The sequence below is a fragment of the Botrytis cinerea genome, chromosome 13 (assembly GCF_000143535.2).
Source record: "Botrytis cinerea B05.10 chromosome 13, complete sequence".
NCBI classification, from domain to species: Eukaryota; Fungi; Ascomycota; class Leotiomycetes; order Helotiales; family Sclerotiniaceae; genus Botrytis; species Botrytis cinerea.
This window is the reverse complement of record NC_037322.1, coordinates 311,498-329,480: the sequence shown is the minus strand read 5'-3', so window position 1 is coordinate 329,480 and position 17,983 is coordinate 311,498. Positions and strand designations below refer to the sequence as shown.

The 17,983-nt window shown below is 42.8% G+C and overlaps 7 protein-coding genes across 7 annotated transcripts; 4 read left to right on the top strand and 3 right to left on the bottom strand.

Annotated features, from left to right (window-relative positions):
- The first annotated feature begins 1,336 nt into the window (after positions 1-1,336).
- BCIN_13g00870 (hypothetical protein) lies at positions 1,337-5,217 on the top strand. Its single transcript, XM_001557101.2, has 9 exons — positions 1,337-1,671; positions 1,722-2,261; positions 2,312-2,582; positions 2,641-2,881; positions 2,931-3,328; positions 3,380-3,728; positions 3,781-4,400; positions 4,476-4,793; positions 4,865-5,217. The coding sequence occupies exons 1-9, from the start codon at positions 1,401-1,403 to the stop codon at positions 5,163-5,165; spliced, it is 3,309 nt and encodes a 1,102-aa protein (XP_001557151.1). The 5' UTR covers positions 1,337-1,400; the 3' UTR covers positions 5,166-5,217.
- A 432-nt stretch (positions 5,218-5,649) lies between these two features.
- Positions 5,650-7,057, bottom strand: BCIN_13g00860 (hypothetical protein). The gene is made up of 3 exons (XM_024696633.1): positions 6,467-7,057; positions 6,294-6,395; positions 5,650-6,201 (listed from the first exon to the last, which is right to left on the bottom strand). The coding sequence occupies exons 1-3, from the start codon at positions 6,703-6,705 to the stop codon at positions 5,904-5,906; spliced, it is 639 nt and encodes a 212-aa protein (XP_024552446.1). The 5' UTR covers positions 6,706-7,057; the 3' UTR covers positions 5,650-5,903.
- Positions 7,058-7,392: 335 nt separating this feature from the next.
- BCIN_13g00850 (hypothetical protein) lies at positions 7,393-8,553 on the top strand. Its single transcript, XM_024696632.1, has 2 exons — positions 7,393-7,551; positions 7,609-8,553. Exons 1-2 carry the CDS (start codon positions 7,474-7,476, stop codon positions 8,017-8,019), a joined length of 489 nt encoding a protein of 162 aa, XP_024552445.1. The 5' UTR covers positions 7,393-7,473; the 3' UTR covers positions 8,020-8,553.
- A 603-nt stretch (positions 8,554-9,156) lies between these two features.
- Positions 9,157-10,906, bottom strand: BCIN_13g00840 (hypothetical protein). The gene is made up of 4 exons (XM_001557104.2): positions 10,574-10,906; positions 10,094-10,439; positions 9,499-10,040; positions 9,157-9,446 (listed from the first exon to the last, which is right to left on the bottom strand). The coding sequence occupies exons 1-4, from the start codon at positions 10,764-10,766 to the stop codon at positions 9,289-9,291; spliced, it is 1,239 nt and encodes a 412-aa protein (XP_001557154.1). The 5' UTR covers positions 10,767-10,906; the 3' UTR covers positions 9,157-9,288.
- A 412-nt stretch (positions 10,907-11,318) lies between these two features.
- Positions 11,319-12,079, top strand: BCIN_13g00830 (hypothetical protein). The gene is made up of 3 exons (XM_024696631.1): positions 11,319-11,420; positions 11,637-11,801; positions 11,859-12,079. The coding sequence occupies exons 1-3, from the start codon at positions 11,371-11,373 to the stop codon at positions 11,920-11,922; spliced, it is 279 nt and encodes a 92-aa protein (XP_024552444.1). The 5' UTR covers positions 11,319-11,370; the 3' UTR covers positions 11,923-12,079.
- A 716-nt stretch (positions 12,080-12,795) lies between these two features.
- Positions 12,796-14,750, top strand: BCIN_13g00820 (hypothetical protein). Its single transcript, XM_001557106.2, has 5 exons — positions 12,796-13,043; positions 13,102-13,191; positions 13,248-13,322; positions 13,379-13,441; positions 13,501-14,750. The coding sequence occupies exons 1-5, from the start codon at positions 12,845-12,847 to the stop codon at positions 14,403-14,405; spliced, it is 1,332 nt and encodes a 443-aa protein (XP_001557156.2). The 5' UTR covers positions 12,796-12,844; the 3' UTR covers positions 14,406-14,750.
- Positions 14,751-15,138: 388 nt separating this feature from the next.
- Bcdao3 lies at positions 15,139-17,179 on the bottom strand. Its single transcript, XM_024696630.1, has 2 exons — positions 15,884-17,179; positions 15,139-15,677 (listed from the first exon to the last, which is right to left on the bottom strand). Exons 1-2 carry the CDS (start codon positions 16,799-16,801, stop codon positions 15,345-15,347), a joined length of 1,251 nt encoding a protein of 416 aa, XP_024552443.1. The 5' UTR covers positions 16,802-17,179; the 3' UTR covers positions 15,139-15,344.
- Between the last annotated feature and the right edge of the window lie 804 nt (positions 17,180-17,983).

Genomic DNA, 17,983 nt, shown 5'->3' with positions numbered 1-17,983 from the left:
AAATCAGTGTCATGACTTGCATTGTATGGATGTTCATCCTTTATTGATGTGCATCAATGGTGATTCTTGGACAGGTTAAACTGAGTAAGTATTAGGTACCTAGCCATAGCATACGTGAAGTCTTTGATAGGTTTGCTTTTGTCTTTGCTTTGTAACTGTACCTATCGTACGATTTGTAGAACTGTTATGCAGCAGTGCATGTCTTCTAGTTGGGGCACTCTTTCTACCCCAGATTAAACTGACGTAAAGTTGAACGAACACACATTGCATACGAACACACATTGCATCAAACCAACTATCCAGATTGCGAAAATACTCGCTTGACTCTCCCCCAGGCTTCTGCAGGAGTCATAAACGCCGAATTTATACGGATTCCCAGATGCGGAAGGTACAGCAAACAAATTCCTCTTCCCAACAATACTCAGCAAGATTGAAAATTCACGGTCTGGTGAGAATCTTAAAATCCTTTCAAAAATGTATGAGGTATTTCATGTTAGAAGGAAGAATGTAATTTTTCTTATGTACAGTAAAATGAAGTTTTGTACGTTTTGATAATGGGATGGTTCAATTGGGACTGGGGGCTTACTTCGGTTAAAATCATTGGTCGGGGAATCTTCCAGGGGATTTTTTCCTGTTCTTCTATGAGGCATTTTTCAACATCCAATGCATTTTCCAACAACCGCCCAAAAAGTTTCATCGATAACTCAAAACTCTTAGGGAAATAAAATTGCGAATTTTAGTAAGAAAGTCGAGTGGCTGAGTCGCTCGCTGAGGTATGGGGAAACTGGGAACTTCACATTAGCAAGTGCAAATTGTAATATTCATAATGTAATGCGACAAACAGCGGGATAATTGGAAATTCCAATCAGGTTTCGTGCCAGTTCTTCGGTCTCCATACTTCGATGGATCATATGGGTATCAGCCGCTTTTTTGTTTTCTATGAAAGTGTTCAATTTGTTCTTCTGTGGGGTGTTAGTATGAGCGATTTATCGCGATGTGGTTTATCCATGACGCATAGCAAGTTTCTATCAAAAGACGGGATGCAAATGTGATAGGGGATAGTTCCTATTTTGGATGCATTCACGAGGTCTAGTTTCGAGTATCTTTCTAGCTTAGCTGTCTCAGCCCTCTCGAAATGAAAGTAGAGGATGGGATGAGATGAGATGAAATGGGGTCTTTGGGATTTTCCCATATGCATATATTGATCCCTTTGACTGATGTATAAGAATATGAATTCATGATTCTCTTAAAATCTTAGATATCGAGAGAGATTATCCTATTGTATGCGCTCAACGTCACTCAATCAAGTCGCTTTTCTCTTTCTCAACTTCTCATCGATTATCCACGCAAAAAACGACTTTTAGCACATAGAACCACTTTGGTGTGGCCAATTCGTGAAGATGATAGAAGATGGAGAGAAAGAACAATTCCATCGCCGTATTCATTACGCTGATGTGGAATCTGGAGTCAAAGTCTCGTCACCCCTAGAGCGCAGTAATTCTAGAGTCTCAGCCGATCATGATAGTTTAAGTATTCGACCTCACAGGCGCTCATCTATTGAGTTATCATCGGCACTTCCTATTCAATACAGAACGGTCTCGTTCCAAATTGCAGGATCCCAAGAAAAGAATGCCGCGGAAGTACAACTCGCTAAAAAGTCGGCAGCGAAGGGTTTGTGTTTCCATACTTGAGTTTATATCACGATACTGACATCTCTTAAGCACTTGCTGATCTAGATTGGCATTTAATTACACCGGACGAAGTTCTTAAACGCCTATCGACATCCACATCCCAAGGTCTTTCGAAAGAACAAGTAAACCGAAGACTATCACAATATGGAAAGAATTCACCATCTCATCCTCCAAATCATCTCTTTCAAACCTGGTTCGGTTACTTCTTCAAAGGATTTGGATCTATTCTCCTAGTCGGCGCTATTCTCGTGTTTGTCTCTTGGAAACCTCTCGGAGACCCGCCCTCACAAGCAAACTTAGCACTTGCTATCGTTCTCCTAGCCGTCTTTTTTATACAAGCAGCCTTCAATGCTTGGCAAGATTGGTCTTCATCCAGAGTCATGGCTTCAATTACTACTATGTTACCTGACAATTGTTTGTTATTGAGAGATGGAGCTCGCGTCACTGTTATTGCTAGCGACATTGTTCCCGGAGATGTTCTTTACATAAAAGCTGGTAATAAGCTTCCTGCCGATGTACGATTCATTGAAATGTCCTCGGATGCAAAGTTTGATCGTTCCATTCTGACCGGTATTTTCCCCAAATGCTTGCGCGCTTCCTGATACTAATTGGTAATTTAGGCGAATCGCTTCCACTTTCTGGAATGGTTGACAATACAGACGAAAATTACTTGGAGACAAGATGTATCGGACTTCAAGGAACTCATTGTATTTCCGGAAGTGGTATCGGTATCGTCGTTGCTACTGGAGATACAACTGTCTTTGGAAGGATTGCTCAACTTACCAACACCCCAAAAACTGGTATGACTACTCTTGAGCGAGAGGTTTTCAACTTTGTTCTTGTGATTGTTGCTTTCATGGTAACCATGATTGCTCTTGTAATCATTATATGGTACGTCTATCACATAATTTTTGGTACTTGCGGACTCCAAATACTGATTTATATGTAGGGCAGCGTACTTGAGAAAATCATACCCTGATTGGATCAATGTACCAACTCTGATTGTTGATTGCGTTTCTGTTGCTATTGCATTTATACCCGAAGGTCTCCCTATTGCTTTGACGGCTTCACTTACTATAACTGCAAATCTCATGCGTAAAAATAAAATTCTTTGCAAGTCATTGAAGACGGTGGAGACTCTAGGTGCAGTCAGTGTCATCTGTTCAGACAAGACAGGTACTTTGACAAAGGTATGTCTCTTTCTCGAATCAAACCAGTCCAGAAACTAAATAAAATTAGAATAAAATGTTTGTTACGGAATGTAGTATAGGAACACACAGCATGACTCCACAATCGGCCAGAGATGAGATGGCCTCAAGTGGTCGAAACAATACAGCGATCTCCCAAATGAGATTAATTGCTGGACTTTGCAACTCTGGAGAGTTTGATGCCAGTACAATGCACCTACCACTTTCCGAAAGGAAGATCAATGGTGATGCTACTGATCAAGCTGTGTTAAGATTTTCCGAGTCACTCGGTCCTGTCTCTGAACTTCGAAATATGTGGCGAAAAACTTTTGAACTGGCTTTCAATAGCAAGAATAAGTTCATGGTACGAACATTAGCACTGGCCGAGCCCGAAGGTCGTTCTTACGCCCTTCCTAGCGAAGAAGCGACAAGTTTTGCCTCGGATGATACGTAAGATACCACCATCCAGTGGGAGATTATGACTAACTTTGTTTGCCACAGTCTACTAACCATCAAAGGTGCACCGGACATCTTGATCGGTAGATGTTCAACGTACACCACGATTGATGGTAATTCGAAAGCTCTTGACGACGATGTACGTAAGAAAATCGAAGAAATCAAGAATGGCTGGTCAGCAGAAGGCAGGCGTGTCATTTTACTGGCACGAAAGATTGTTAAGAAAGACGAGTTAAAGATAACTCCAGATTCGAGTCGCTTTGAAAAAGAGATATCATCCCATGCACGATCCGGTCTTACATTAGTAGGCCTTGTCGGTATTGTGGATCCTCCTCGTGATGAAATACCCTCCGTCGTGTCTACTTTGAGACGAGCTGGAATCAGATTCTTTATGGTAGGAGTTACGTGTTCATCTGGTTCCATGAGATATGCTGACAAAATGAAAGGTTACTGGAGATTTTGCTCTAACTGCCCAGGCAATTGCCACAGAATGTGGAATCATCACCAATTTCCCGAATATGGTAAAAGATGTCTCTTCCCTATCACGAAACAAACTCGTTTCCGAATCAGCTTCTCAGTCCGAAAATGAAAGCAAAGACATTGCAATCACTCCGCATGTAACGTCCATCGTTTTAAGCGGACCAGAGATGATCACTCTCAATGACAGCCAATGGGATCAATTATGCAAATACGATGAAATCGTTTTTGCCCGTACAACACCCGAACAAAAACTACGAATTGTCCGCGAATTTCAAAAACGTGATGAGATCGTTGCAATGACTGGTGACGGCGTTAACGATGCCCCTTCTCTCAAGGCTGCTGATATTGGAATTGCTCTTGGCAGCGGTTCGGATATAGCGATTGAAGCTGCAGATATGGTTCTTCTCGAGTCTTTTAGTGCTGTTGTCGAGGCGGTCCAATACGGAAGAGTGGTCTTTGATAATTTGAAAAAGACAATTGCGTATCTATTGCCTGCGGGATCATTTTCGGAGTTTTGGCCGGTCATGACGAATGTGGCGTTTGGTTTGCCGCAGATATTGTCTTCGTTTCTGATGATTATCATCTGGTACGTATATCCTTTTTTTCATTACAGCTCGTATGTACTCTGTGGAAACAAGCATCGACTAACAATTCACCAAAGTTGTTTCACCGATTGCGCCGCGGCTACTGTCCTCGCTTATGAAGCCCCTGAAGCCGATGTTCTTCTCCGCAAACCGCGAAATACCAAAACAGACAGATTAGTCGATTGGCAACTTATTCTTCAAGCGTATGGATTCATTGGTGTTATCGAAACGGCATCTTCGTTCGCAATGTCGTATTGGTATTTACAGCGGAGTGGAATTCCATTTACCGATCTGTGGTTTAAATATGGAAGTTTGCCGGAGGGAATCGACCCGGATTACGCGAGCGCGAGATTGGCCGAGGCGTCGAGTATCTATTTTGTTAATTTGGTTGTTATGTATGTTTTCTCTCTCCTCTTTCATTGTCTTCATTTTCCATTCCTCATATCACGCACTAACACATTCACAGGCAATGGTTCAACCTCATGGCTCTACGCACCCGTCGTCTCAGTATTTTCCAGCATCCTCCAGCTTTCAACAAGGAAACTCAAAATCTGTATATTTTCCCGGCTATTCTGTTCGCATTGGTAATGGCGATTTTCTGGCTCTATATTCCGCAGTTGCAAAGTGTGCTGGACACGAGCCAGGTTCCGGTGGAACATTTCTTTTTGCCCGCGGCGTTTGGAGTGGGTATTTTGCTGCTGGATGAGGCGAGGAAGTGGGGGGTTAGGAGATGGCCGGAGAGTTGGATAGGAAGACTAGCTTGGTAATGAGGTGGAGTGCTTTGAATAATGTATCTTGGAGATGGGGTGAGATGATAGGATAGTAATTGGAAAGATGCCTGTCTTGTGTTATGGAATGGGCTGTTTATTTAGTAATGAAAAGTAATTAAACTCGTGCTCCTCAAATATTGTTGTCGTCTGTAAATTGTAAAAGTATAAAGTATAAAATTATAATCAAGTTTTAATATGCAGTGTCTCGACCAGTAGACTAGTATGTCTCAGCTAAATGTATCAGTAATACATACCCACAATTCTCCTCAGGCAAAATCATTCATATATATACATATATATTCAACACATCAACTACATACACAACAAAAATACAAGAAAACAAAATCTCGCATTTGAATAGCTAATTTACGAAATACTAATTGTTATCCCCTCACAAAGTCCGCGCCTAGACGGACTCTGTTCCGATCTATTGTGCCAATTTAATTGAAATCCGGAATCTGAAGATTTGTATGTATCTTTCTGCCCCGCGTCCTTCTTTGCTAATAATGCCGTAGAGTTTTCGAACTTGAGATTGTAGTGTATTTTAATAATGTGATGGAAATATAGGTAGGTAGGTAGGTAGGTAGGTAAAAGTAGAAAGATAAAGATAAAGGCGCCTTGCCTAGCAAATACATAAGTTGAAATAAAAATTCGCTCGACTCCTGACTCCCTATTGAACAACAAACACAATGCCAAGATTTATTTCCCCTCATCTCCTCAGAGCCACGAGTTCCCCTACCCTCTCTCACCCGGCACATACCCGAACCGTCTCGTAGCCTCCGCCCACACCCCCAACACACCCCTTCTTAATCCCTGCATTCCTTGTCTCAAAACCGGTACTCCATAGATCACACCACTCACAATACAAATCATGATTTTCTCCGAAATGACGATTAGGAATGTTAGCGCGACGGGGATCATGGATAGGGCTTTTGGTGTTATTTCTGCGATTTCGGCGGTGGAGAAGGAGGTAAGGAGGTGGAGGAGAGGAAATGCGAGGAGGATGGTGAGGAGGATGCAGGTGAGGAATTGTCTGGTGGGTTTGGGTGTTAGAGGGGTGGTTCGCGTGGTTGGGTAAGGTAAGGTAAGGTAAGATGTGTATGTAAGAAAGAGGAAGAAACTCACACATCCCGCAATTCTCTACATCTTCTACTTTCAGAACTAAGCGAAATCCAATGCCTCGCCTGCAAATATTGGAAAAAGAAGAGAGTCCAGAGGAACAATATTCTGTGATATGTTTTGTTAGTTATACATACATAGTATGTGCTTGATGGAGAAGAAGAAAATGGAGAACTCGCGCTAAGACAAAACACCCGCGAGATGTGTGATGTAGAGTAAGGATGTCAAATTGCGGGCTTGAGGGGCCGGAGATGGAGAGCGCGTAGATGAGGGAGAGGGTTACGAGGGGTTTGGAAGTTTGCAGGTGGAGGAGAAAGAGGAGGGGGGAGGCGAGGGTGTGGGCAAGGGTGAGATGAAGGGGTTGAGGTGTGGGCGGAGGGTGGTGGAGGGGAAGGATTTCGCTGGAGAGGGAGGGCATGGTTGTTTGGGAGTGGTGAGTTGGTGAGTTGGAGGAGAGTTAGTTGGTGGGTCAAGGGGTGTTGTTTGTTTAAATACCAGTGGTTTAGACCTCTGGATAGCTGGGTAGTTGTATGTTTGGACAGTGGAGAGGGGTGGCGGAGGCTCAACGATTTATGCGAAGAGGTAGTGAGAGTCAAGGAATGGTGTTCTGGCAGAACGAGGTTTCACTAGAATGAAGTTCCAGCAGCACACTCAGCCTTCCAACCCCAAGATCCAGACTCGCATGAACTATCCCGCAACTACTCCCTTTACAGCTTCGAAATAAAAACCAAGAAGATAGATCTAGTACCGAGATAAGAACCGCATATATCGCAAATTGAGTATGGAAAGAAAAGATAATGAAATAAACGTATGGGAAGGGAGCAAATCGACTTAAATGCGCCCGAGTTCTGGTGCCACTCAATTTCTCGAATTTCAGAAAATAATAATAATTGCAATGACTCCAAGGCTAGCTAGTATTGCCAAGCTCATTGCCAGGTACGACATATGCATAAGGCAGAATACCTGTGAACTACAAGTGGACTCGCGAGCCAATGATCTCTGTGTTTACACAACCTGACAAGGTGTAACGTGTGAATACATAACTCACCATTTCGCACTTCATGTCTGGTCTGATTTCTAGGTCAAGGATTTGTATTTTTTCTAAGAAACTTTCCTATCGACCACTGGTGAAAACATCTTCGAAATCGTCTGGTTGCTTTGCGCAAAGACATCTTCTATTGCAATTATGACGTTTTCAGATTTCTGGATTGCGGCCGGGTCGCTGATCGTTAGTACTCGTTGTACCGTGAGTCAATATGAAGAAGTAAGGCCACAGAACTCTTGTAGACAGTGAAAACCCAAAGCTAAACTTTTTTGGTAGTTCTTCGATACAACGAGTCTCTCCCACCCCCTCGCAAACGATACAATACTCGAGTTTCTATCCTCCAGCCTCGGCCCGGTATCAGAGCTTCCTACTGCCATTTTCGTCTGCATATCAATTGGCTTGATAGCATGGATTTACGATATTGGAAAACATGAGAAATTGCACGCTCCTATGGTCATTCTCGCCTTTGGCTTATCAGTTTTTTTCTGGATCGAGTTTGTTTCTCCGGTGGAAATCTATCTTTTCGTCATTTTTCCCTGGATGTTATTGGTGGGGCTATTGATTAGCAGAATACATAGTTTAGTATGGAGTATAGAGGGTCTATCGGCATCAGAGGGGAAAAGAGTTAATGATTGTATGCTTGGTTATAATGAAGGCTTGCGGTTCTGTGGGGAATTATGGGTGTAGCATGGTGGCGGATTCATGCCATCATGCTGGGGCAATCATTGGAACTGGTGGGGTTGTTTCTCATTTATTACGTCTAGTTCTTAAATGGAGACTCTGGTGGTAGTGGGAACTTTGGTCCATTTGTATTTCTTAAGAAGAAAGAAGAAAGGAGCTATCACATTTCATTTGTTTTTATATAGGGGGAAACTCCAGTCCAATGGGACAAACTATTCAGAAACAGAAGGATACTTTTCCATGTTCCTTTTCTTTTTTCTTCATCTTATGTATCCCTTTATTTATATCATTGAGGTTGGATTTTCTGGTGCGTTATTTTTCTTGTTCTTGGTTGAAATCATGTAACTATCAGGACAAAAGCCTAGGCTCTCGTTACTACCTTAAAGAAGTTTATTATGTAGGCGGGAGAGTGGATGGTGCGAAATACTCTAGCACAACACGGATGAAAGTATTGAGATGTGAATTATGCGGTTCGTCACAGATTCACCTTCTAGAAATGATTTCTAACAGTCGAGCAATTATATTGGATCCGCCTTGAGATCATTCAACATACAATCCCTATTTGAATATCACATCAAAGTAAAAACTATGGATGGCTTGAAAAGCTATGTTTGCGTTCAAGCCGACTAATAATCCGAACTATCGAGTCCCTTGCCTAAAAAGCCTCACGAATCCGCCTTGCGGGCATTTATGGTAGTACAACGACAGCTGCTCCTCCTAATTGCGATAATTTTCCGGTATGGCCTGATTCGAGCACTTATGATAGGGCAAAATTTGATATACCAAGTTGTATGAGCTGCGGCCACTCATGAATCAATGAATTCAATTCATTTATTCTGCTCGCTTGAAAATTCGTAACTAATAAACACTTGTCTAGTTTGCCCGCTCTTTTACTAGCAACATTACAGGGTGCTTCTCGCTGGTTACGGTGATACCGCTACAAAGGGGTTTCAAACATTCATTGATGATACTATTGAAACTATAGATGAAATTGACAAAAACCCACCATGAAGAGAATGAAAGAGAGTATACTCAACATCAACAAACTCCTCAAAAGCATACACTAGTATGATCTAAGATACACCGAACTCTATTTCATAATAATCCACAATGTCGACACATAGATGCATCTTTCAAAATCAATGATTCCTGTTATGGAAGTACATGATAATATTTTTTTTTACAATTTGCTTCCCTCGCTTTGTTGCTTCGCCCAGTTGTTACACCGAGCTACAATTCTTATACATTTACCAGTTTCAAAACTTTGCATTCAAATCAATTCTCAAATACCTTCGTCTCAAATTTGACATTGGCGGATTCAAGTCGATTGATGTATTTTTCGCCCAACATGGATGGAGTATAGATGCCACCTGACAATTTGTGATCATCTCGAAGTAATGAAATTGCACCCTGGGCAATCAATATACCAGTCACTACATCATATCAGTTACCCGAAAACATCCCGGAATATATAATTTCACTTACATCCATAGATCGAACCTTCATAGTATTCCCGACAAAAGATTCTTGGAGGATTTGCTTGCTCATTGTCGGGTTTAGCAATAGCGCGGAGCTCGACTCGATCAGACTTGGTTTCCTCTTTCGCGGCTCCGTCTCCTGGTTGATAAACATACTTCCTGGCCGTATGTCTGAAGAATGGGATTGCTAAGAATAGACCACCAAGAATGAGACCAAAATGTATCGCAATACCAGTGAGATAATTTCTTGCTTTCATGTATTCCTCGACCTTGAAATTAGGACCATAAAATCGCTTCTCACTAGACAATCCCCAACTTCGATGCATGATGGCTAAATTGGTTGACCCTGCAAGAGAAGTGGTAAGAATTCCTAAATCCGGTACGACTTTGATTCCGGTAAGTTTGGTGATGAGAGATTTAGATGGGCGAACTTTCGGTCCAGGTATCGGAGAAAGAGCGTATGGAGTAAATGCGTCTTTGAGTTGCTTAAGGCTGAATACTTCCAAGAGTGTGAAAACTGTTGCTAAGGTTCCCCCGGAAGGTTTGGCTCTGAAAGATATTAGTCCATTGGTTGTCCAGGTTAAGTGCAATAGCTTGCTTACTTAATCTCGTGTAAAGATACGATAACTTCACCAGTAGGTGCAGATAGCTTTTCCCGGACAGCATCAACAGCACATCGAGTAATCAAATCAGAAAGAGCAGACTCGATACCACATTGAGGAATGAGAACTGCACCACTAGCTTTAGCGGTGCCTTCGTATTTCTTGATCATCTCAGCTACCCATGGTACTTCTCCTGTGACGTCGAAATAATGTGTACCATTTTCGGCACATGCTTTGAAGCAACGTTCGCCGTGAAGAGCATAAGGACCAACTGTGGCCAAAACGACCTTTGCCTTTTTAGCCAATGCACTCAGCTCCGCGTCATCTAAGTTACAGATTTCAATAGCTATAATGAGTGAGGTGTTAGTTAATAACGAGAAAGATGATACCTTTGGAACACCTATCATGTATCGCACGTGATATCAAGGGGGGTTGGTAGGTACACAAACTGTTGGAATCGTAATTAGGAATCTCACACACCTGGTTGTACTCTATCTGGATTTAGAGACTTGCACTCGGCTGCAACAGCTTCCAATTTACTGCCAGAACGGCCTGCTAAAGCCCAACGAAGATCTGTAGGTAAATGTGTGGCAACATGTTCCGCAGTAAGTTTTCCTGTGTATCCTGTGGCTCCAAAGATGACCAATTCATACTCTCTTTCTCCTGACGACATTGTTTGTATATATAAGATGTAGAACACAAGAGAACAGTGAGATATTACTCGATTATAACATGTATTTGAACGAGACGGTCAATGGAATGAACACTCTTAGTCTATACAAGTACAATGTTTACTACCACATCAACAATATCCTGTTTCCAGACCCAAGATTGAGTTGATTCTACCTACGTAGGTATGTAGGCGGATATCATTTTTGCCGAGGTTTAACCAGGCTTTGCTGTTGAAATTCTTCCATTTGTAGATAGAGAGCATATCAGTTCGTAGTAGGAAACGCTCAAAATGGGTAGAACGTAGATATTATATAGAATAAGTATCGTAAACATGAGAACGTAAGAACTGTAAATCCTTATATGCACGTGTTCCATTATGATCTCTACAAGACTTCGTATGTAAGATTTTACAGAATGTGGAAATGGAAATAGAAGTGTAAAGATCATGTGACTGGCATCATTCTGAGAGTTTCCATTGCGGACTAGCGTGATGGGGCTATTAACCGAAGCCCACGACGAATTTGACCAAAATAATTCCCATCAAGTACACTGCGACAAATCTTCAATTTCTTCATCACCGTTCATCAACGCAAAATACCGCCAAGATGACAAAGAGAACCAAGAAGGTCGGAGTCACCGGTAAATACGGTACCAGGTATGCGATTATTCCAGCTCTACAATCTCTACACACCCAAATATCATCAGAAGGAAGAATTTGCGGCTTTTCAACACGTTGTTGAGTTGCAATGAGGATCGAGAAATTTTCAATAATGGAGGAGAATCAACAAACCAGTGCTGGCAGCAGATGGAGTCAAAACACAAATGAAACAAACCAACAAACAGCTGGCTAATTGCTTTCCCCCCCAAATAGATACGGTGCATCCCTCAGAAAGCAAGTCAAGAAGATGGAAATCACTCAACACGCAAGATACGTCTGCACCTTCTGTGGAAAGACTTCCGTCAAGAGACACTCCGTTGGTATCTGGGATTGCAAATCATGCAAGAAGACCGTTGCTGGAGGAGCTTACACCGTCACGTATGAGCCCACGATTCGAAATAAATGATTCCAACTTACTAACATACTCGACAACAGAACCCCCGCCGCCGCTGCTATGAGATCGACTCTCCGCAGATTGAGAGAAATCGCTGAGGTTTAAATGGCTTGGGATGGATGTTTGTTTCTACGGGTTATTTTTTTCTGCGGCACGGGATAGGTCTCACTTATGATACACAAGGGAAAAGCATGGCGCTGCATGATCGATGCCGAAATTCGATGAGACCGGATAAAGAAAAATGAAATCATACCCTGCCTCAACTTATGGTCCTACAACGATTGCGAATTTGGTGTGAATATGTGAAAATGGGTTCTAGAAGGATCAATCAAGATGCCGATCAACAATGATCATTAAGCGCCGAAGGAGGAACTTCCAAATTTCGTTGGATACATGTCAAAGTGAAGACGTCAATTGCTCAATACGACTTCAATCAAGCCCATTTCATGATCGACATGCCGATTTAATTTAACCTTATTTTCGGACCTTTCGTTAGCTGTCCTATTTGTCTTGATCATATTGCTATTTAAATGATTTGCTTTGGCAAGCGCTAAAGCATAATTGATACCGGAGTAGGTCGACCTGTCGATCAAATATTGGCCGCATTTATTTACACGATATTGACCAAAACTCTATCTTTACTACTTAGCCATCCAGACACATACCAAAATCAAACGCCTCAACTGCTGGATTAATTACATCGTTTCATTGCCACCCCCCTAACCACCATGACCGTGTTTAACGTGGCTAGAGCCTCAAAATTGGCCATCGTGTAAGTCTAACGTCATGTTTATAGGGGAACCAGGGTTTTGTCCACGGTCATCATATATAATGATGGTTTACATGTTTTTTGCCTTGGCTGTTTGTATTGAGCTCTGCTTTATTAGATATGAATGTTCCTACTAGTATTTTGCTCTCAGTATCTTCCATCTGGTGAGAACTATTTGTCTGTCTCATTTTTTATTATCAATAAGATTCGAATACTTCGTCCTATCATTTCACTTTAATATCTTAAAGCTCTGATATTATGGGTGGATACGAAAGTGACGCTGGTGAAAGGGATGACAGGAGTGTTAGTCATCGTAGTGATCATAGTAGAAGTAGTAGAAGTAGTAGAAGGGATGGTAATGGAAGTGACACTCATTTGAGCACTAAGCGTGTGCCGCGTACAAGGGGGGAAGGGCCACCGATCTCTATGAATACTAGATATCCTCGTTCTAATGGGGGTAAGTCGGTGGAAGTGCTGGGTAATAAAATTTGATGTGGCAATGCTGACAATAACAGGATCTTCCTCGCATGGTAGAAGCCAGAGCCACAACAGAGATGCAAGTGGAAGTGAACTTGCGTCAAACGCATCTGGTTCAACTCTTCGCCGTATGGTTTCCTCGAAACGGAGAATTGTTGTGATATGCTGACAATACCAAAAACAGCCTCGTCGCGCAGGGGCGAAAGCCGTCACAGAAGTGACGATATTGCTTCGCAAGCATCTGGTGCAACTCTTCGCTGTATGTTTTCCTCGAAACAAAGAATTGTTGTGGCATGTTGATATTAACAAAATTAGCCTTACAGAGCAGCAGAGTGGATACTGCGTCGCAGGGTGGAGGATCGTATGCTTCTAAGCCACGTACGTTTTACCCACATCTCAATGCATTGGTGAGAAGTACAGTATTGACGTGAAAGTAGATTCGGAAACTAGGAAGCGTTATAAGCCAGAACCAAATAGAGGAAGTGGGTATGAGCAGGACTGGAAGGACGGACGAAATGTATATCTAATCAGCGATGATGACGAGCCGAGAAACCCTAGAAAAAGCGTTCCTAGATCTGAAGCTTCAGGCCACACAGCCAGATCCGTACGCGAAATGGCAAAGCTGTCGGAGCAGACAAAACACCTGAACCTCGACCCCCAAGATGACCCCCGCGATAAAGTTGAAAAACTAAAAGAAGAACTTGTGGATGCAGAGTGGGAAGCGGAAGTAAAAAGCAAAACTAGCGAAGGCAGGCACAGACGGGATAGTAATCGCCCATCTGATTTAATTTCGATAGCTACTGGAGAAGATTATAGCGGAAAATCTCAGAGTATAACATCATACGACGGATCAACAACTAGTAACACCCGTTCTAAACATCCACATGGACGTCCTAGATCAAATGCTGACTATAGTCGCTCTCAAACTTCCAACTCATCGTACAATGCTCCTCCTCCCCGATCATTTGCTTCTGGCTATGCTCCCTCTAACACTCAATCACAACCGCGCGATGGTGCTCTTGAAGTATATCGTGGTTCCTATGCTCCCTCTACGAGCGGGTCACATGCATCGCACCATTCTTCTAGATCACATGCTAGGCAATACCCGGATCCACGCCGCTCTCCTCCACCCCGTCGAGGCCCGTACGTTGGTGGGCACCATAATGTCTTGGAACATGCGGAAACGAATATAAATATGACGTATATCGGGGCCCCAGATATGAGTTTTATGAATGAGCCAAGTAAGAAAGAAAGGAGACGACAGAAAGAACACGAGCTACACATGGAAATGGTGAGAAATAATATGAGACCACCTGTTAAAAAAACAATTTGGGATGATTGAGGAGGGATGACTGTGGTAGTGATTAGTTGGGCTTAGTGGAATTGGAGTGGGGCTAAGTACGAGTCGGAATCAGGAAAAGAAACCCGCGAGGAAGAATTGGAAAATGGGAATCGGGTGTGTTATTATATCTAGAAGGATTCTGGAAAGCATCGTGGGAATACCTCCACATGACGGGGGTTTGGGCTCGGAATTGTGAAGTCCTTGGTAGTGGGCGTCTTGGGTCGGGTTTGTTTCTCTTTGTTAGTTAGTGTCTCTCGGTTTATAGATTTGCTTTATCTAATTGGAGTTTGTTCTTGCTGTACAACGAGTTGTCATTTAATAGAACACAGATATGCGCTCTTGTCATTTTGGTTTTGATTTTGGTTTTGTTTTAATGTCGAGTAGGGATATTTTATACGTACATTTCATGATGAATCTTAGTTTATTATTATTATTTTTTCAAAAAAAAATCTCTAAATTTAAGTGAGTTTTATCCAATACCTTTTTTGGAGTTTTGATTTGTTTGAAAGTAAGCATCGGATCTAAAATGCAATACAGAGGTATCCTCTAATCTATATTTTTCAATTTCAAAACAGAGTAATTCTTAACTATCTAACTCCGCATCTATACTCACCTCATATTTTGATTTTTGAAGTTGTACACCGTGGAATAGAATTGGCGAATTAATATCCAATATCAATTCAGAAGATACAGAATACACAAAGAGATTTTCACTATCATAATACATAATACATGATACTACACCCTAACCTCGTTAACCCCTAGCGATCGATTCTCATACCTACAGATGGAATCGCCAAACGAATCTCCGTATCCCAATCTCGAGTTCCATCTCCGTATCCTTTTATCATTCTCACATCCATATACACAATCTCCCTGACAAAAATTTCGACTCTCCTCTCCTCTCCTCTCCCCTCCCAGCAAAATAGAATAATCACATCATTCCAAGCCCCGAATCAACTCAACCACTTCCTCCGCACACCCAATACTACTTTGATACCCTCCACTCGCATGGCCGTAATTATGAACAACATAGACACCCTCGATTTTTTTTGCTTTTCCTCCCTCTCCCCCACTATTTTCTTCCACGTCCATCCCCTCAATCTCAACTCTCGCACCACCTTTCCTCCCCGGTCGGAATCCCACATACGTATCTAGCACCTCTATCTCCCCGTTTGAATTCACCAAACCTTCCGCCCATCCTATATCTTTTAATCGGTGGATGATTCTTTGGGATAATTCGTAGTCTGGGTTGGAGTTCCAGGTGTTTGCCTGGGGGGTTAGATGTTGTTAGCATATGATTCTCTTTTTCCTCCTCCCGAAAGGAAGACATCCATCCCCACCCCCTCTTCCCCTCCCTCTCCCTCTCCCGTTTCCCGTAAATATACCAGGAACCAACTTTCCACCCCTTCACCCCCCCCCCCCCCCCCCCCCCCAAAAAAAGAAAGGAAGAAAAAAAATTCAAGAAATCAACCAACCTCCTTAACCCCCCCAACCACACTCTTCCCACTCCCCGGTCTCGGAATCACATAGAGCAACTCATCGCCCTTCTCCCCCAAATCGCCCACGAAAGTCTTACAAATCTTCGCTTCCCCCTTAACCAGTAAGACCTGCCCCCTAATCGGAAACAACTTTTCCGCCTCCTTCTCCTCCACAAACTTCGCCGCAGAAAGTCCCGCACAATTAACCAACACATCCAACCCCTCACCCCCAAGCACATCCCTACACCCACGCACCACACCTTCTAATCCCTCCCCCGTCCCGATTTCTCCACGTATAATCCTCCCCCCCAGCTCCTCTACCCTGCGAACCAAATACCCCAAATAAACATCTACATCCACACACACCGTTTCGAAGTGCACCGCTTTCCTGACTCCCACCCCCAGGATCCCCTCCAACTTATTTTCCGGCTCCAAAACATCCAATTCTCTATACCCCCCCACCACATCCTCAAACCACACGCCACTCTCGTCGATTTCCGCACCGTGGTACGTAGACCCTAGATAATAAATCGAAGGCGTAATCGCCATTCCCATCTCCTTTCCTTTTCCTTCTCCTTCTTTCCCATCCTCTCCAATCGAACTCTTCCACGCTCGATAAGTTTTTCCTTCCCATTTTCTGAGTCTCCTATCTTTATCTGTATCTACTTCCTCGCCACCCGCTGCAAGAGAAGGCTTCGAAGCATGGCTTCGCCAATCTGCTCCTGCCCATGGGGAACAATAATGTTCATTCTTGTCACCGGGGAGGTATTTCGCTAGGAGTGTGATTTTGTATTGGGGGGGTTGATTATTTTCATTATATCCGGAGGAGGTAAGCAGCGAAAGCGCAGTTTGTAGACCTGAAATCCCAGCGCCGAGGATAAGTATATTTTTGGTTTTGGTGGTGGTAGACGACATGGTGATAGTAATAGCGATATGATAATCCGTCTCAGCCTCACTTCGAACGTTGAGACGTACGTTTCGTCTCGATGCTGTATCTCGAACTTCCGTAAGAATCCTCGTGATATCGATGGAGATGGGCTGACTGACTGACTGACTGACCGAATGACTCCCTTCCAATCTTCTCACCAATTAATTGTATTGTAACTCACAATCTTATATGCACCTCGTTCCTGATTAGATAGATATGTAAGTATCAACCGATTCAAAGCGCAAAATCCAAAATTCAAGGATGATAGATAGATACTCGAGCTTCTGCTTTCTGGAGATGCAGGATGTGGGATGTAAGATATAAAAAGTAGAATGGAGTATTCAGTATATAGTTTATGGGATTTCAATATAGATAGACAGATAAATAAATAGGTAGATAAATGGGTAGATAAATAGTTATATACCTACATACACCAACACAATACAATAAATCCCTACCCCTCTACATCCCTCTGAACCGCCCCCCCCCCCCCCCCCTACCCCTCCCCCTCATTCCCTACCTAACTACACAATAACCACTCCTCCCAACCTCCAACCCAGAATCATTCACCCCCCTCTCCCCCTCTCCCCTCCCCCCATCCAAGTTCCAGACCCCTCCATCCCCTCAATCTTAATAATCCATCCATCCATCCACTCACTCACACACCCATATACACATCTAGAACCACCTCGAAATTATAAAGCAGAAAGCTTCTAGATTACAGCGACCACAGCAATTACAGCGATATCGGCTCCCATACATACATCCATCCATCCATCTATCTATCTATCTAATTGGACGCCACAACCACAACCACAACCACAACCACAATCCTTTTCCCCACGGGCGGAGACCCAAGTCCGTTATGCGTGCATGCGTATGTATGTATGTATATATGTATGTACCAGGATTGAGCGTTTGAGAATACACAATATCACATGTTGATATCCGTCATTCAAATATAATAACCAACAAAATAACCACCAAACATTATCACCACATCACCACCACATCATCCATCACATCATCATCACACACACACAGGCCCAACTATTTCCCAAAGCGTACGATACATATAAAAGGGATATTCTATTTTTTATTTTTTTTATTTATATATATATATATACTAGCCATCGGAGAAGAAGAATTTTTCAGACTATGAATTCATA

Excerpts from the sequence above, each read along its gene's own strand:
- BCIN_13g00870 (XM_001557101.2), top strand. The coding sequence starts at position 1,401 with ATGATAGAAGATGGAGAGAAAGAACAATTCCATCGCCGTATTCATTAC. Across the intron at positions 3,329-3,379 it reads AGTTTTGCCTCGGATGATAC|TCTACTAACCATCAAAGGTG; the intron begins GTAAGATACCAC and ends TGTTTGCCACAG. Across the intron at positions 4,794-4,864 it reads TTTGTTAATTTGGTTGTTAT|GCAATGGTTCAACCTCATGG; the intron begins GTATGTTTTCTC and ends ACACATTCACAG.
- BCIN_13g00860 (XM_024696633.1), bottom strand. The coding sequence starts at position 6,705 with ATGCCCTCCCTCTCCAGCGAAATCCTTCCCCTCCACCACCCTCCGCCC. Across the intron at positions 6,396-6,466 it reads CGCGGGTGTTTTGTCTTAGC|AATATTGTTCCTCTGGACTC; the intron begins GCGAGTTCTCCA and ends AACATATCACAG. Across the intron at positions 6,202-6,293 it reads TGTAGAGAATTGCGGGATGT|ACAATTCCTCACCTGCATCC; the intron begins GTGAGTTTCTTC and ends CAAACCCACCAG.
- BCIN_13g00850 (XM_024696632.1), top strand. The coding sequence starts at position 7,474 with ATGACGTTTTCAGATTTCTGGATTGCGGCCGGGTCGCTGATCGTTAGT. Across the intron at positions 7,552-7,608 it reads CCGTGAGTCAATATGAAGAA|TTCTTCGATACAACGAGTCT; the intron begins GTAAGGCCACAG and ends CTTTTTTGGTAG.
- BCIN_13g00840 (XM_001557104.2), bottom strand. The coding sequence starts at position 10,766 with ATGTCGTCAGGAGAAAGAGAGTATGAATTGGTCATCTTTGGAGCCACA. Across the intron at positions 10,041-10,093 it reads GTATCTTTACACGAGATTAA|AGCCAAACCTTCCGGGGGAA; the intron begins GTAAGCAAGCTA and ends AATATCTTTCAG. Across the intron at positions 9,447-9,498 it reads TGAAGGTTCGATCTATGGAT|TGACTGGTATATTGATTGCC; the intron begins GTAAGTGAAATT and ends GATATGATGTAG.
- BCIN_13g00830 (XM_024696631.1), top strand. The coding sequence starts at position 11,371 with ATGACAAAGAGAACCAAGAAGGTCGGAGTCACCGGTAAATACGGTACC. Across the intron at positions 11,421-11,636 it reads ACCGGTAAATACGGTACCAG|ATACGGTGCATCCCTCAGAA; the intron begins GTATGCGATTAT and ends CCCCCCAAATAG. Across the intron at positions 11,802-11,858 it reads GGAGGAGCTTACACCGTCAC|AACCCCCGCCGCCGCTGCTA; the intron begins GTATGAGCCCAC and ends ACTCGACAACAG.
- BCIN_13g00820 (XM_001557106.2), top strand. The coding sequence starts at position 12,845 with ATGGGTGGATACGAAAGTGACGCTGGTGAAAGGGATGACAGGAGTGTT. Across the intron at positions 13,192-13,247 it reads ATCTGGTTCAACTCTTCGCC|CCTCGTCGCGCAGGGGCGAA; the intron begins GTATGGTTTCCT and ends TACCAAAAACAG. Across the intron at positions 13,323-13,378 it reads ATCTGGTGCAACTCTTCGCT|CCTTACAGAGCAGCAGAGTG; the intron begins GTATGTTTTCCT and ends TAACAAAATTAG.
- Bcdao3 (XM_024696630.1), bottom strand. The coding sequence starts at position 16,801 with ATGTCGTCTACCACCACCAAAACCAAAAATATACTTATCCTCGGCGCT. Across the intron at positions 15,678-15,883 it reads TGGTTGGGGGGGTTAAGGAG|GCAAACACCTGGAACTCCAA; the intron begins GTTGGTTGATTT and ends CTAACCCCCCAG.